This window comes from Tenrec ecaudatus, chromosome 16 (genome assembly GCF_050624435.1).
Source record: "Tenrec ecaudatus isolate mTenEca1 chromosome 16, mTenEca1.hap1, whole genome shotgun sequence".
Taxonomy (NCBI): domain Eukaryota; kingdom Metazoa; phylum Chordata; class Mammalia; order Afrosoricida; family Tenrecidae; genus Tenrec; species Tenrec ecaudatus.
The window spans coordinates 11,023,054-11,040,340 of NC_134545.1; the positions used below are offsets into that span (position 1 = coordinate 11,023,054).

The following is a 17,287-nucleotide window of genomic DNA, read 5'->3' on the forward strand; positions in this document are numbered from 1 at the left end:
ATGTACAAATGTACTTGACACGATGGAAATATGGATTGTCCTAAGAGTTGTATGAGCCCCTAATAAAATGTTAAAAAAAAGAACTATGAAATTATCTGTTTATGTATTAAATCCCAACTAATAATTTTTTAAAGACAGAAAATGGATCATTAAGGATGATGTAGATAATCTTGGCTTCAAACAGAGATATGGATTGCCTCCACTCTTCTCCTGCCAACCCAGGGAGGGGTCATCTCTTTCTTAGAGGGTTTCCTAGATTTGTCCTTGATGGAGGTCACATGGTCATAAGTTATGTCCTTTTAGTCTCGCCTTGACTGCCTTGTTCAGAAGGCACTGGACCAATCTTGTAAGCCTGTCTATCTAATGATATATATGCCCCAATCGCATGCTTCTACAGTCTGGCCTATAATTGTGATGTATTTTTCTGCCATCAGCCAGGCCTTGTGGCAGTTTCCTTTGTCCACCTATGCCCTTTGTAACACTTGGTATCTCAAGGAACCCTTGAACGCCATCACAGCCCCCATGTTAATGGCCTCCCTCATTCAAAGGTGTGTTCTGTGTCTTTGGGTTGTCTTTGTCTCTTTCAAGATTTAATAAATGTTCTCCTTAAATTATTTAAATAAAGAAAAGAAAAAAATATGTCACTCTGAAACTTGCTCTTGAACATAGAGTAGCTTAAGCAAAAAAGAAGAATGTTGAAGCTAAAGAGCTGGACAGAAATTTTCAAAGAGCAACTTGATAAGACAAAACACTGTGACAAAATTTGCAGACTTAGGCTTATAAAATCAAAAGGAATCCCATGCGACGACTGGAGACTGGATGCCCTGGTCCTGACCATGTCTGATTATCAAGCCCCAGAAGGCAACTGTAACTCCAGGCAATGCCTCCTTCAGGACAAGGAACACCCAGGATACCCGATCCCAGAGCTTTGCAAACAGTTTTACCATTTGGGCTGGGTCACTGGGAATTAGCTTGAATCTTGGAAAAGAAATCTATAGCCCCCCTTCAGGAGTGCAAAAGGAATGAATTCATCCTGAAGACCTGTTTGTTTGTGACCTGAATGAATACGACCTAAGTGGGCCTTCGGCCATTTAACATGCTCAGAAAAGCCAGTGTACTCCCCTTTCGTGGATGCTTACACAATGAGAGGAGCCAGTGCAGTGATCCACACCCACTCTAAAGCTGCTGTCATGGACAAGAGTTTAAAATGACACATCAGGAGATGATAAAAAGGAATGAGGAAGTATACCTCAGGAGGGCATTATGGAAACAATGCTATGTTGGTAGTGCCCATTATTGAGAATACACCTGAGGAGAAAGACCTCAAAAAACAAATGGTTCATGAAATGGATGAACACCCAGACTCCTGTGCGATGCTGCTCAGAGGACATGGGGAGAAACATGGCAGAAGCCATGTGTGAATGCTATGAGTATTTGTTTGATATTGCTGTTTCAATGAAGATAGTGAGACTAACTCCTACACAGCTTCAAGTTGGAGAGAATGGAATTGTGTAAACCAGCGTGGAGTGTAATTATGTACAGAGAGCAAGACCTATGTGAAGCTTAATTATTTTTTAATCAATCAAAATTTCCTTGAAGCAAAAAAAAAAAGGAGAAAGAAAATCAAAAGGGAAGTACATGATCAGCATATCTCAAGCTGAAAGAACGGAAGAGAAAACTGCAGGACTTGAGTTGCAATATTAAGGAATCCTATGTGCAAAATATTGAATGATGCAACAGAAGAATTGGTTGATGGCAGATAAATATATCGCAATTATAGACCAGACTGTAGAAGCACCAACAGAAGATAGGACTATAGAGTCACTGTACCAAAAAGAATTGGTTGATGTGCAGCAAGTTCAAGTGGTAGCATATGATTAAGAGCTGATTGGGATGGGGAGAGTAATCCAAGCTATACTGAAAGCAATTGTGAAAAGCGGGGCTTGAAGAATTGACAGACTATATCAATTGAAATGTTTCAACAAACTGATGAAGCACTAGAAGGACTCACTAGTTCATGCCAAATTTTTTCAGTACAGCCACCTTGCTAACCAACTGGAAGAGAGCCATATTTGTGCACATTCCAAAGAAAAGTGAGCCAACAGAATGCAGCAGGTGTGTAACAAGATCACTAATATCACATGCAAGTAAAATTTTCCCGATGATAATTTTTAAATGGTTGTAAAAGTACATTGACAGGGAGCCACCAGAAATTCAAACCAGTTTGCATTTCAGAATTTAGAGCTGGACATGTAACAAAGGATAGATCATTGCTGACATTAGATGAAGGTTGGCTGAAAGCAAAGAACACCAGGAAGATGTTTACTTGCATTTAATTGACTATGCAAAGGCATTTAACTGTGTGGATCATAACAAACAATGGATAACAATGAAGAATAGGGATTCTAAAATGTTGATTATGGTCCTACAGAACTTGACCAAGAGGCTGTAGTTTAAAAGCAGGAAAGGAGGGGTGCCAGAGTTGCATCCTTTCACTATGCTTATTCAGTCTGTATGCAGAGCAAATCATCTGGAAGCTGGACTATATGGAGAAGGACGTAGCATCAGGACTGGTGGAAGGCTCATTAGCAATCATGATATGCAGATAGCATGCTCTCCTTTACTGAAAGTCAAGAGGACTTGGAGACTTACTTATGAAAATGGAAGGCTACAGCCTTCATTATAAATTACAACTCAAGTAAGCAAAGCAAAAATCCCCACAATTGGACCAATAGACAATATCATGATAAATGGAGAAAAGATTGAAGTTGTTAAAGATGTCATTTTACTTGGGTCTGCATTAAATGCTCAAGGAAGCAGTAGTCAAAATGTCAAATGTATTAACCCCATGTATTGCAGTGGGTAAAATTGCTGCAAAAGTGTTGAAGAGCAAAGACTTCGCTTTGGGGACTTATTTGCATGTGAAAGCCAGGAGATATGTAAGGAAAACTGGAGGAGAATTGATGCATTTGAATTATGTTGTCAAAGAATATTGAAAGTACCTTGGACTTCTGGGACACCAAGTAAATCTGTCTTGAAAGAAACAGATTCAGTGTGCTCCTTAAAAGGAAGAACGCGGCGACTTGGTCTCACGTACTTTGGTATGTTATCAAGAGAAGCCTGGAAAAGGGCATCATGCTTGGTAGTGTCTACAGAAAAGAGAAAGACCTTCCACAAGATGGATTGAGGTGGTGACGGCAACGATAACCTCATCTGTAATAATCATTGTGAGGATGGTGCAGAACTGGGTCATGTTTCCTTGTGTTGTACATGTGAGTCACTGTGGGTCAGAGGCAACTGGACAGCACTGAACAACATGAAGTGGGCTTGAGAACCTTACCACTGTAGGATTGGGACAGAAACTCAATTGTGGCAGGCCACGGGAACCTGAGATTACAAGCAGAGAGAATAATATGAGCACAAGTGTAACTAGAATTTTCTAGAATGTACTGTTGCATTTAGGTAGGAAGAAAAGAAAGAAAGGGGTAATTAGATTTGAGTTTACAACTATTACAGGAACTTGACTGTGAAAGGCTGAGCTTTCTCGTGGAGGCAGTGAGAAATTTTTAAGATGTTGAGTGTACAAGTTAGGGAAGAAAAAAAAAACAGAAACAGTTAAGGTTATAACTATTCCCTGCAGTTGGATTCCAGGACACTGGGAGGAAAAGAGATGTAAGAAATCTAGCACTAGAAACAGCTCAACATCATTATGACTGGGCCGACCTACTGTCTTTCCAGGCCATCCTTAGCAAGTAGTTCTTGTCCTCCTGGTCACAAAGTAGCTGCTGCATTTCTAGGATGCACATTCTTTTCCCCCATGGCAGGGAGAAGGGGAAAGGGGAAATTGCAAAATGCTTTCTCCTTAGATTCCTTGACTTTTGTTCTAGAAAAGACAGCCTTCCTCAGGAACTTCTATCTGTATTTCATTGTTATCTAACTGCAAAGAAGGCTCAACCTCACCCATTTTAATTTCGAGTCTTGATGCAGAGAAAAACAAAGGAAAGAGGTTGGAATCAGGATGATCGGGCTACCATGTGCCGAATTTGGTGTTGTAAGAAGGTATTTATGATGGTAGTACCTCACCAGAAAATAACATCCAAAATAAAGAAATTTGGGTTGCTGCTCTAGCTCTTGCATTAATGACCTTTGTAAATCACTTACCTGCCTTGGACCGAAGTTTCACTTTGAAAATGAAAGGATAAAAAAAAAAATTAATTAAAAAAAAAAAAAGAAAGAAAATGAAGGGATATCTAGGGACCATTCCCACTATCAAAGTTTGTGGTTCTGTCATAGCTTGAAGTTTGCTAAAAACTGATTTGCCCTTTTATCATCGCACGCACTGGATTAGCAAAACAATTTACATTTGCTTCTGGGTAGGGTGATTCACTTTCATAAAAGATTCGTTTCAGAGGAAGATGCTTTAGGAAAACAGGAGGAAAAGCCACAACCCCTGACAGCAAAATCAGGGTGCAGAGCGATAAGACATGTCAATGATTTTCCCAGGAGAATTCTGCTCCTCCTTTATATCTGTTAGAATTACAAAGAAATGAAATCCACTCCAAATCTCATTTTCAATCCAGTGTCTTTAAATCATAGTTTCACTTCACTGGATTTTCCATATAACTGCACCTTCTCCTTTTAAAAACAAAACTTCTTCCTCCCACTTTTTATTATTTTTTTTCTTATTGAATCTTCCCAAAATATATGATGTGCTCTGCTGCCTTCTTAAAAGCAAGATAATGGGTGTATTTTGCTTCCTGATAACGCTGAGACAGTAGTGGACTCTTGGAGTCTTAGTTCGAGGTCTGCTATTACAAAAGTACCCCAAACAGATTTCTTTCCTCACGGGTTAGGTGTCTAGAAAACCAAATTTGGGGTATCGTCTCAGGGAAGGCTTTCTCCCTATGTCAGCTCTGGATGAAGGATTCATGTCTTTTTAACATCTGTGATCCGTGCGTTCCATGGAGATCTATAGGTGCCTTAGCTGTAACCTTCTCCTGGTCTAGGAGGTCCTCGGCAGTCTCTGATCCTGGCTCCTCTTCCTGGGTGGTCGTCATGTCCCACCACACTGCTCTCTTGTTCGATCTCTTTTATATCTTAAAAAAGATTGTCTGAAGAATAGATTCAACTTAATCTTGCAGATTGTATCATTAATATAACTGCCTCTAGTCCTGTCTCGTCAGCCCCATAGAGATTAGGATTTACAATACGTATGATGATTACATCAGATCACAAAATGGAGGATAATTACATAATATGGAAAACCGAGGTGTCCTGTGGGGTTGGGGGGTAGAAGAGGAGAAACACAATTTAATCTTTAACAGAATTTAAAGGGGCTATGAAAAGAGCATTTGTCCATTTTCAAAAGCGCCCCCAACCCTTTGTTCATTTTATTTGTTTGCTGGATATACTAGTAATACATTCTTCCCTCTACAATAAGCTTTCAAATAACTCTCAGAAGACTCTTTTTTTTTTTTGCAGTGGGAAGTCTTAATACTCTAATATTATTCCCCACTCCTGTTCCTGCTTTCTAACCAACTCTGGTCTGAGAAACCAGGAACCCAGAATATGTGTTAAAGATAGTTGCAAATATTGGATGTGAGAATCATGCATACCTAGAAAAGCTGATGAAGTTTGAGGTCGCTATTTCTATTCCTCAGAGGCAACTCTGTCCAAGGGAGATGAAGTTGCCAGAAATCTGACCTTTGGATAAATTGAACAGCTGCCACATGTTCAAGCACAGACTACATGGCCACAGAATATATACACATAATATACATGCAAGTGTTTTGAAAGGAGTGGGTGTATTTGGGAAGGAGCATAATGGACAGATTAGAAAAGAATATTATACCCTCAGCTTTGCTACAAGATCATCTGCTACTGCTTAAAGTTCCAGTCATTGTTACTACTTTGTGTGATTGGGCGTGCCTCACAGGTATTCTGATGACATACATTCTCAAAGCCCACAACATGAGGGCCCGGGAAGAGGATAAAAACAGGGTCACTACATGAAAAGAAGGTACCTCAAAATCACATTTTTTTAATTTCTGTAAGGCCCACAGAATTGTTTCATGCTGCTTTATTTACCTTTTTTGCTTTATTTACTTTTATAGGTATATTCTGTACCCCTAAAATATAGATGTCTAAGTCATCATCAGTGTCTTCTTCTCACTCCATCAGCATGACTTTGTTCGACGAGATCGGCCACTGCGTGTCCTAATTGACCTCATACAAAGGACGAAAGATGCTGTTCGTGAGCTAGATAACCTGCAGTACCGGAAAATGAAAAAAATCCTTTTCCAAGAGGCACGAAATGGACCCCTGAATGAATCACAGGAAGATGAAGAAGTAGGTTCCTTTTATTGCAGCGGGGTCTTGTAGTACCTACTGTGTGAAAAGAGCCTTGGGCTGAGCCCTTGGGAAGTACTCTTGAACACAAAGGCATGTGGTGAGCTCTGCACTGAAAGACACAGAGGGTAACAGAGAAGGCATTTATACAATAGCTCTAGGGAAGGGCAAAAGATGAACAGTGTTGGAGAGGTGGGTTTAATGAGGGTTCTGTGGAGAACATGGTGTGTTTGGGTTTTGGTGGCTATAAAGTGGTGCTTTAGCAAGATTATCCTGGCCACAAAGTCTAAGATGGATCTGAATGGGTAACATTCTAGATAATAATCCATACAGGAGATAATAGGGCCAGTTTCGATGGGAATGGGAAGAAGAGGACATTTTTAAGAAACATTGTACAGGTAGGTTTGACAATACATGAGCTTATTGATAGGGGTAACAGATGAGTGTAAGGTTAAGTGTGAGTCACTAGCAGCATGTCAACACCAAAGACAGAGAAGAACAAGAAAGATGGGTACACTTGGCGGATGATTTCAGCCAGTGGCTATTGGGTTTAAAGTCCTGACATGGTGTAGAAGAGACATAGTACATAGATGGACATTCTTTCAAAGGACAGACAATATCTTGGTTTGTTGAAAAATGAAAGAATGTCATTGTTTGGGGCAAAGGTAATGGTGGTAGAAATACCCAAATGGCAATGTCTAGCAGTTGGTTGGAAGAAACAAGCCTAGAAAATAGGACAGCAATTTGCACAAAGGTATCTGACTGGGGGCCAAGAACATTCTATTGAGAATTAGAAAATGATGAAGGCAACAAATGTACAAATGTGCCTGACATAATGGATGGATGGATGGATTGTGATGAGTTGTACGAGCCCCCAGTAAAGTGATTCTTTTCCCATGAGAATTAAACAAGGGGTTAGATGTAGACTGAGAAAAGGACCCACAGTATATTAAGAAAAGGGAGACTTAGGAGATAAAGACATCACAGATTTTGAGAAAATGCACAACTTTAAGGAGAAAGCAGCCAGTGTGTGATGAGAGGTCAAGCCAGATAAGGGTAAAACGCGCACACACACACACACACACACACACACACACACACACACACACACGACATTAACTACGTTTTACAATTAAAACATCCTCGATAACTTTAGTGAATGCAGTGTTACAGTGATAGGATAAATCGTTGATTACTGTGGTTTGTGGAATCAGTAGGAGGTGAGAAAGCAGAGACAGAAAAAGTTGGTTGTTTTAAGATTCAGAAATTTAAGAAGGAAAAGTGAGAGAGGGCTGTGTGGTAGAGAGGTACCTAAATATGTGGCTGGCTTCTTCACCTTAGCGGCAGAGGGCAAGGAGCCACCCGAGGTATTGATGAAAGAGAAAAGATGTAATTAAAGAAACAGAACCTCGGGTAGTGGGGTAGGTTGGGAACAGGAGCACAGTGCAGGAATTCGCTTGAACCAATGAAAGAACTCCGGTTCTCTAAAACGAGATAAGGAGGAGGGAAAGAAAGAAGAATGATTTGTTTTTAATGTGAAACAACATGACAAAGTATGTATCACTAATTATAAAAGTGAAATTCCGAAAACCAAATTGAACTATAAAATTCTTGATTACATGTATGTAAATGAGCCTCTTTAATTGGGAAAATCTATCTGTTTTTGAACTGCCCACCATGCAGATTATAGCCCAACAAGTAACCACAGCACCACCAGGGCTCCTGAAAATCTATTTTTTTTAAAGTAGTTTCTTGTCTGCGACCTTGAAAATTATCTATACTAGCGATTCTTTTCATTGCCATGGCTCAGTAACAGTTCATTAAAGTTTTAGATATACATCCACACATATACATATATTTAACTTTTCAAAAACTCACTGCCATTGAATCACTTACAACTTATATCTGTGTGGGTGTGTACACACTACCTACAGATATATAAGGAGCCCTTTGGGTGCTGTGGATTAGGTATTGGGGTAACATTGGGGCATTAACCATAGGATCAGTGATTCAAGCCTACGAGCCACTCCATGGGAAAAAGTTGAGACTGTCTGCTCCATAAAGATTTATAGTCTTGGATACCGTAAGGTCACCATGGGTCAGAATAGACTGGATGACTGTGGGCTAAGATAGATAGATAGATAGATAGATAGATAGATAGATAGATAGATAGATAGATAGATAGATAGATAGATAGATAGATAGATAGATAGATAGATAGTAGGCAGGTAGTCAAGACAGGCAGCTATCCAGGCAGACAAGCATACACATATGCAAAGCAGCATACATACATGCATACATACATAGGCAGTCGCAAGTTAAGAATATCTCATTGACATACCATCCATAATTATGAACCAACCCTCATAAAGTCTATTCTATTAAAATTTAAATTTTTGAGGTACATACAGTAGTTTGCAATAAATGGGTGCTACATTACTACTCACACCAAGACTGTATTATTATTATCACTGAACTGTTACATTAAAGATGTCTTGGTATACCTGGCATTGTTTTCTTCAGTATAAAAAGGACATTTGTGTCTTTAATATGCATAGAAAAGTATACTATGTATTAAATTAGCTCTTGACTGACTTTAGACATGAAAGGTAATTAACTATTCCAATTTATGTACAAATTTGATTTTAAGGTAGACTTAGGGACAAAACTTGTTTGTAATAGGAACTGGGGTTCTGCCTATGTAGGTATACACAAATGCACAGTGTGGTCCTTTGAAAATAGAGATGTTTCTTTAATTACATAATTCAATCTAATATCAAAAGATCCCACTGTGATGGATAAATTATATGTTCTGATAATATTTTACCACTTCTCAAATAGTAGTCTGAGGACTAGTAATGATGAATACCAGTATTATTTAGCAGATATATTTAATAAGATTACACAGGTAAGCATGATAGAATTGCTTGAGGGAGGCAGAATTTAATTACCTGTTTAGGACAGCAGAATTAATATCCCTGCTTAGATATGAAGTTATTTGATAGCAGCTTGCAGAGGAGCATGCTGCTAGTCAAATCCCTGAAACTCTTCACTGGACTTGAGCTCCAAGTCTAGTTTGCAGATATCCTCGAGCGGCCGGCCAGCAGTCTGTCTGTAGCACCTTGATGGTCTCCGACAGACTTGGCCTGCTTCTGCCTACAGAGCAGCAAGATGGTAATATGATCGTTGTGTATGAAAGGGGAAATCCCAGGGACAGACGCATTTGGAGCCTGATGACCCATGTCCAGAATGGCCCCTGGGGATGGCAGAGAAGTGAATTTGAAATGTCTGAAAATAGTGGGGGAGTAGTGGAGCCACTACATAAAAAGTTTATCTTTGCAGATTTGGCAGAAAAGCAACTTGGCACTGCAGAATTGAGTGTGCTTAATAGCTTAGTCAATGGATTGGCACTTTATCTCCAGTCATTTTTTTTAACCCCGGTGCCCCATTTTTATAGGACAGCGAACATGGAACCAGCCTGAGCAGGGAAATGGACAGCCTGGGCAGCAACCATTCCATCCCAAGCATGTCTGTGAGCACAGGCAGCCAGAGCAGCAGTGTGAATAGCATGCAGGAGGTCATGGATGAGAGCAGCTCTGAGCTGGTCATGATGCAGGAGGACGAAAGCACGATAAATTCCAGTTCCTCCATTGTGCATAAAAAGGTAGGTTTCAGGGGTCCCTTCACAGCTGTCAGCATCTCCAGTCCTGGTGAAGTCAGCTAAGGCCACTTAGCATCCGGCTTTCTTGTTACTTTCTATGACTGAAAGGCGAGGCTACACCCAGCCCTTCCTTGATAGTTCTCTGACAGTCAAAATGCAGAATGGAGTAGATGGTCTCTTGGCTTATTGCTTGATCTTCCTTTCTCATTATTCTGATTCCCACTTTCTGTCAATAAATTATGAAGAAAAAAAATCTACAAAATCTTCAAGTCAAAGAAACCAGTACGCCCTTCCCCAAAGTAACCATTTGCAGATTTTAAGTGCATCCTGGCAAAACTAAAGGTTTTTACCCTTTTAGAAGTATGGTCTTTCTTTAATATGTTGCCAACATTTGCTTATCCTCTGTTTTAGAATAATTTTAGGTTAACTCTCCTTTGGAATAATTTGTTTCTTCCAAAGAAATTTCTGTAAAATGAGTACTTCACAGGATTTTCAATAGTTCTGTAGAGGAATTCTCCAAGAGCATTTTGAATAACCTTAGATGGATAGTTCCTAGCATGACTCCCTTATAATTCCTTCCTCATGAAGCATATACAGAAGCTCTGGTAGCACAATGGTTTAAAGCGCTCCACTGTAATCTAGAAGGAAAATGGTTCTAACCCAGCAGCTGCTCCACAGGAAACAGATATGTGAAAACAGACTGCCTTGGAAACGTTTTGCAGCAATTCTGTTCTGTCCTATAGGATCGTTATGAGCCACAATCGACTTCGTGGCATTTGATTTGCCTTGTGATTTGGTATGTATGAACCTATTTTAATAAATGGCAGTGATCACATATTAATTAGTTCATGTAAATAAAATATTGCCTGTGCCTCTCTAAAGCAGGAGTTTGATTTTAATTCCAGTGAGAAAGCATGGTATAAAATTTGTTTTCACTTCTACTTCTGTTGGTTGTGCCTTCTTCTTGGAAGGAGGGGGAGATTGAATAGCTAAGGACTGGAAGGCAGGAGAAAGCATACTGGTGTCTGTGGATGGGCACAGTTTTGTTTTCTGGGACCAATTAACTCATTCATTTGTTTAACAAATTTTAGTGGGGGCCTTCTACTATATGATACTGTGGTAGGCCTTAGAGACACACAGGGTCTAAAACAGACACAATTCTTTCATCAGGTTTATTATCTATGGTACAGATTAAGCAAATAATCACACCAATAACTACGTAATGTAATTATGAAATTTTCTCTGGCTCTAAGGAAAACTTAATCTTGGAAGAAGTAATGAAAAGCCTGTTTGGTGCAGTAACATCTAAGCTAAAATTTCAAAGACAAATAAAAAGTTAACTAGCTGGGGGTGATAAGGGGGGGTCAGTGCCAAGGCCGTGAGGCAAATGAAACCCTACATCTTTAAGGAAGAGCAGGTAAGGCAAGAGAGTTGAAACTTGGTAGAGCATGTGGGGACTGCAACAAGGTTAGAGAGCCAGCAAGGGCCCCAATTATCTGGAAGCCAGGGCAGCATTCTGCAGAAAGTTGGAATATCAGATATATGAAATTCTGGGTTCTGCTGCTCTTTGGATACGGGCAGGTGATCACACATTTGAAGGGTAGAAGGTAAGGCTTTCTGGGATCTCATTTTCAGGGAGCTGTCATGGGTGCTGACAGATCTGGCTCCCTCCGAAAGGTACCACTGGCATAATCACCCAAACAGAACCCTGAGCTTCAACTGATTGCGGGTGGGATTGGAATTTTGGCTTACTGGTGTCTCGCTGCCTTGTTGTGATAATATGGGTTCACCAATGCTTTTTCCTCCCTGATGTAATCACTTATGGAGACTAAATGTTCATTTTTATTAGATGTTACTGTGCTCCATGAACCCACTGCCATCAACTCGATTCCAACTCATAGCGACCCTATAGGGTTTCAGGGCTTATAAATCTTCATCAGAAAAGATGGGTCATTGTTCACCATGTATTCCATAGATATTAATATCTGTACCAAAAGATATATGTACCTTACACATTAACATTATTTATTGTTATTATATATAACAATGTATATTAGTAGAAGTTAATATATATGGTAACTGGATTTGATCGACAAAAATGCTTCTCGGGAAAAATTTAAATTATATAACATTTTAATTGTAAATTGGGTGGTTGTTGTTAGTTGCCGTTGAAACAATTCAGACTCTTGGTAGCACCATGTGCACAAAGTAGAACTTCTCCAGAGGGTTTTCAAGCTGTGAACTTTTTGAAGCAGTTCACCAGACTTTACTTCTGAGGCACCTCTGGGCGGGTATGAACTACCAACTTTTTAGTTAGTAATCAAACACTTAATGATTCTATCACCTAGGGACTCCTTGATGAAATATGTCAAAGAAATCTAGTGGAAGGGAATTGAAACACATTTGCAAATACAATCTCAAGTGAGTTCTCTTCAAAATGCAAATAGACCAGAAAATAGATTACGTTATCTACAAAAACTTAATGTTATATCTGGTATCTCTTCATGGCACTCATTCACTCACTATTCCTGAACTTAAAAATGTACCATCTTAGAAAACAACAGACAAAGAAAACATCAGAAATTTAAATTTTTTCAGGAAGTTTTTTATTTGTTGATTCATGTGAATTCCCTGAAACCTTTTCACTTGGAATATACATGCAATGTAATTTTATACTCTCAATAGAGACTGACATACAGGAATGAGTACACTGCATTGCTATTCTGTTTGTCATTGTGTAGTTTTTTGTGCTACATTTTTGGACTTTGGTTTCTCCATCTATAAAATTAGAATTTTTTTCTGCATGCTTTCAGAGTTGATTCTGAAGCATCTATCTCTGTAATCTTTAAAGAAGCAAAAGTCTAGCATGGTGACTCAGGAGCATGCTTCCCCTACGTTACAGTTTATATTAAATATTCGGATCTCACGTAGGATCTCACTTGATAAAGAAAAATTTGTACTAGAATGTTTGAAAGTCACAGTCTCATCAACCTCTTCTCTTCATGCAGATGAGATGACAGGAGGAATAGATAATGGTAGTGTTGTCAGTTAGGCTCCACAGGAAGCAGAGTTGGGACGCTTCAGTCACTGCCATTGAGTCCAGTAGAAAGCCCCATCTTTCTCCTAAGGAGCAGCGGTGGTTTCAAACTGCTGACTTTGCATTTAGCAGCCCAGCACACAGAACCACTGCATCACCAGGGGTCCTGAGACACTTTAGGGCAGTAGAACATTCACTTGTAGGTAATGCCCAGATTAACACATATTATGATGAACCACATTTACAATGTTATTTTTTAATATATATAAAAAATATATCTGATCAGTTTTATGTGCCACATACAAAGTTTCAACACATAATTTGCTGATATTATCACTCTCAAATGTACTGTTCCACCACCCAATGACAAATAATATCCAGTTTATAAAGATACTGATAATAAAAGGCAGTAAGAATGAAAACAAAATTTTAATGAGGTGTTTAACTTACATCAGAAATTATTTGCAACGGAGTAGTCATCAGACCATAACTGCATTGCAAGTGCTGGAATACCTATATTCATAAGTTCCTGCGAGGTCAGTTCTCGTGAATGAGAGGTGTAGAAAGCAGCATTGGGCAGAGCGCAAAATTGACCTGGGATGCAGGCTCCAGGGTAGGCTCAGTCAACTCCACAGGGAGCTCTGGTGCTAAAATAGCTCTTCAGAATTATCCCACATTGGGCAGGGCCTTAATAACCAAACCAAGATAAGTCATTGAATCTGGGAACCCCCTGAAGAGGGTGAGCTTGAGCAAGCCTGCTCTCTGCCACTGAGGCAATCCCAGAAGGAGCTGATAGCCAAACACAACTGCTGTAACTCTCTCTGCTGAGGCAGAGAGTCCTGCTGTAAAGGGGCTTCTGGATAGTAGTACATTTCCAAGTCTGTGATTATTCTCAGCTAAATTCAAACAAAAATAATGGTAGTACAATGGTTAAGCATTCAGTTGCTAATCAAAAGATTGGCAGTTCAAACCCACCCAGAAGCTCTGTGGGAGAAAGGTCTCACAATCTGCTCCCATAAAGATAACAGCCAAGAACACCCTCTGGCACTTCTACTTTGTCACCTGGGGTACTAGGAGTTGGAATCCACTTGACAGCCAGCACCCAATGGCAACAACTGAGAATATTGTAGTAGTCAATAAAGTTTCTGGAAACATTAACTATTTTGTGTCCAGAATCTTAGAGAAGTCTATACATTATATTATCATATTATAAATACTAGTCTATCCATTATCCTATTTTATTTTTAGACAATTATATATTTATTATTTCCCCACTAGAATTTAAGTTCAGATTTGTCCAGCGCTGTGTCCCCAATCCTTAAAGCAGAGCCTGGGTACAGGGTAGGCTCTCCATGCATTAATCGAGAATGAATGAATGAACAAGCGACAAAACCATAGGGAATAAATTAGGTACCAAATATTAAACATCACACTATTCTGCTTCATTGCACATAATGGATCGAAAGGGGTTAAATAATCCTAAATGTTCCTTTGTGGTATGAAAGAGTTAACAGAATAGCATTCCTGTAATGAGAATACCCCAGACAGTAAGAGCATGCTTGATAAATACGAAAATGTAAAATAAGAGTTTTTGTCCTTCTTGATTGTTACAATCAAGCAGACATTTCCTAAATTAGCCAAATCATGGATCTGAAACCGATTACCATTTTTTATAGGAAGTCAGCTCACTTTTAAAGGCCACATATAACTAGCGTGAGAGCTCGGCTCACGGTTAACTGCTCTGCACCCGCAATCAAGATGCCCGGATTCTAGCAACACGACTCTATCACGGGTCAAGTCCCCCGAATGTAAAGTGAAACTCTGAAAAATTTCATCTAACATCACAATTTTGGGTTTCTTCTTTCTCTCTAGTTCTTGCCTCTCTTCTAGTCATTCCCAGGCCCTGAAGGGATCCTAATCTAATCTTCCTTTGAGCAGGAATGTTTTGATAAATGTGAAAGTGTATTCTGACAAAATAAACCTTAGCCAATTATTTCTTTTCCTCCTGCTCGTGTTGTCACACACGTAGCTTTTCCCACTAAGTGAAGCATCATTGCTGTTCTCACCTACTCCTCAGCCCCACATCTGCCCGCGGTAAACACCGTAAAGCTATGCTGAGCTAATGTGAAGGTGGACTTTCATAGGACACACCATACACATCCGTTCTTGATTATTCACAAGTGACTAAAGGCAAACTTTGAAAAAGGACTGATTTCTGTTTGCATGTCCACATTTCAGTGACATGGATGACAGCCGTCAAGTTGGGCAGCCATTGTCACTTTCCTCTTCCAAATGGTTCCCCCCAGTATTGCACACTCACTGCTCCCAAACTTCACTATCGTATCTGTGAGGTGCTGCTGCTAGTCTGACGAGCACACTGCTCGAGGCAGACGTGCTTCCCTGGGTACGCCAAATTACTGTTTGGTTGAAGGAGACTTCAGGGGATATTTTTGCTTTAAGGTTTAAAGATGCTTTCAGGGTGGTGGTTTTATTTGTTCATCCAGCCTCCGTGACTCCAGAAATTCTGGATTCCATGATGTTTGAAAGTCTGTTTCACATTTTCTCTCCGGGACCAACCTTGAATCCAGATTAGCTGCTGTTTCTTCTTCTTCTTTTTTTTTTTTTTTGGCTGCTATCTAGGCAGTTTCTGGGTTTCTACCTTATTCCTATAAAATTATTGAGTATATATATAGTAGTAACAAACAAATTTTAATGTTGGCTTAAGCAACAAAGTATGTGTGTATGTGTTTTAATTAAAAGGTCTACTTTTTATCTTGACAAATTTAAAATTATTGCCTTTGTCTAGTGCTCTCTTCTGTTGTAGGTCATAGGGTGTAGTACAGTAAAGGTCGTATCTTTTGAACAATGTATGTTTTTAGATATATATGCCTTAATGCGCTGCAGTCATCATGGCCTCTTAAAATATATTTTTAAACATATTGTCTTTAAAAAATAATAATCTCTTCCAGCTCCACCTCTCCTTGCTGCAGCCCCAGCTTGTGTTGTGAGAGCAACACCTCATTTAATAATTTAGAAACAAACAAAACTGAAGAGAGGTTTGGGGGGGTTGCTGATCCCTCTTCCATAGCATGAAAAGTGGGAGAGTTTATGGAAAGGTTTCTCATCACCATCAAAAAGTCCAATTTATTTTTAAAGTTCCATTTAGCTAAGGTCCCCCACCAATCCTACCACCATAGAGGAAGATATGCTTGTCTGTGTAACATGATTTTACGTCATTCTAAGAGTATAGAGTAGCAGATTTTTCTCAAATACACATTTGAATTCTGTTAAATAACCCAAGAGAAAGTATCATTTTCTCAAAATCTCCTCAGCCCTATATTCTTGAGCTTATTTATTCAGCAAACATTTGCTGAGTGCCTACTAAGTATCGAGCACTAAGTCTAGGTGGAAAGGAGACTGAGATTTTTCAGCCTACATTTGCTCCACCATAAGAAAGCCCACATTCTCATTCAGAGACTGACGAGTGTGTTTCACCATGAATACTGTGATAAAGGTAGACCCCAAACACCATGGAATCTAGAGAAGTGTCTTTCACATCATCCTGAAACTAGACAAATGACTGCACCAGAAGCCTAAACAGGCAGACACTGAAGGAAATGCTTCCAAATTAAAGTAAAACCCCTGTCTTAGGGTACCATAGTAAAGTCGTATATGCCTAGTACTTGGCTTATTTCACTATACTGTATGAAGTTCCTTCTCTTTACTAACACTTCCAACATTATTTTGTCTTGATTTCATTTTAATCTAAAGAAGTTTAATTTCTTACAATGGAAGTTACCAACTTAACACAGACTTACTTAAAATGGGCCCCCAATCATACTGATATTCCAAGAAGTTCTTTTCCCTTTTTGCTAGCTGATAATGGCTTAAAGATATAATATAAACACATTATATATTTTGGCTGGGTAAGGTAGAATATGAAATTGGTTCTTAAGCTTCTAAAATCATCCTTTCAAGAAAATCTGGGCCTTAATATTACCATTTGTAAATAATTACTATTTATCTGTATAAATAGAAAAACAACCCTTTTTGTTATTAATCTGTGTGCTGTTCGGAAGCTTTTGGGGCTCAATAGAAGGGTCATTCTCAGAAGAACTGCTACTTGAAAAGCTAATATAACCAACTATATACCCCTCTATCTGATGCCTTCATATATGTGTGCTGCTGCTGCTTTTTAAAATCATTTTACTGGGGGCTCATCCAGCTTTTATCACAATCCA

The 17,287-nt window shown here is 39.3% G+C and overlaps 1 protein-coding gene and 1 pseudogene across 2 annotated transcripts in view; both read left to right on the forward strand.

The window, feature by feature from the left end:
• The window catches only part of TAOK3 (TAO kinase 3), a 212,827-nt gene that overhangs the window by 159,854 nt on the left and 35,686 nt on the right, over window positions 1-17,287 (forward strand). For both annotated transcript variants that reach the window (XM_075533596.1, XM_075533597.1), the window contains 2 exons: window positions 6,181-6,348; window positions 9,806-10,012. In XM_075533596.1, the coding sequence (XP_075389711.1) occupies window positions 6,181-6,348; window positions 9,806-10,012 (375 nt within the window). The remainder of the gene's footprint in view (window positions 1-6,180; window positions 6,349-9,805; window positions 10,013-17,287) is intronic.
• On the forward strand, window positions 837-1,515 carry LOC142429751 (methylthioribulose-1-phosphate dehydratase pseudogene; annotated as a pseudogene).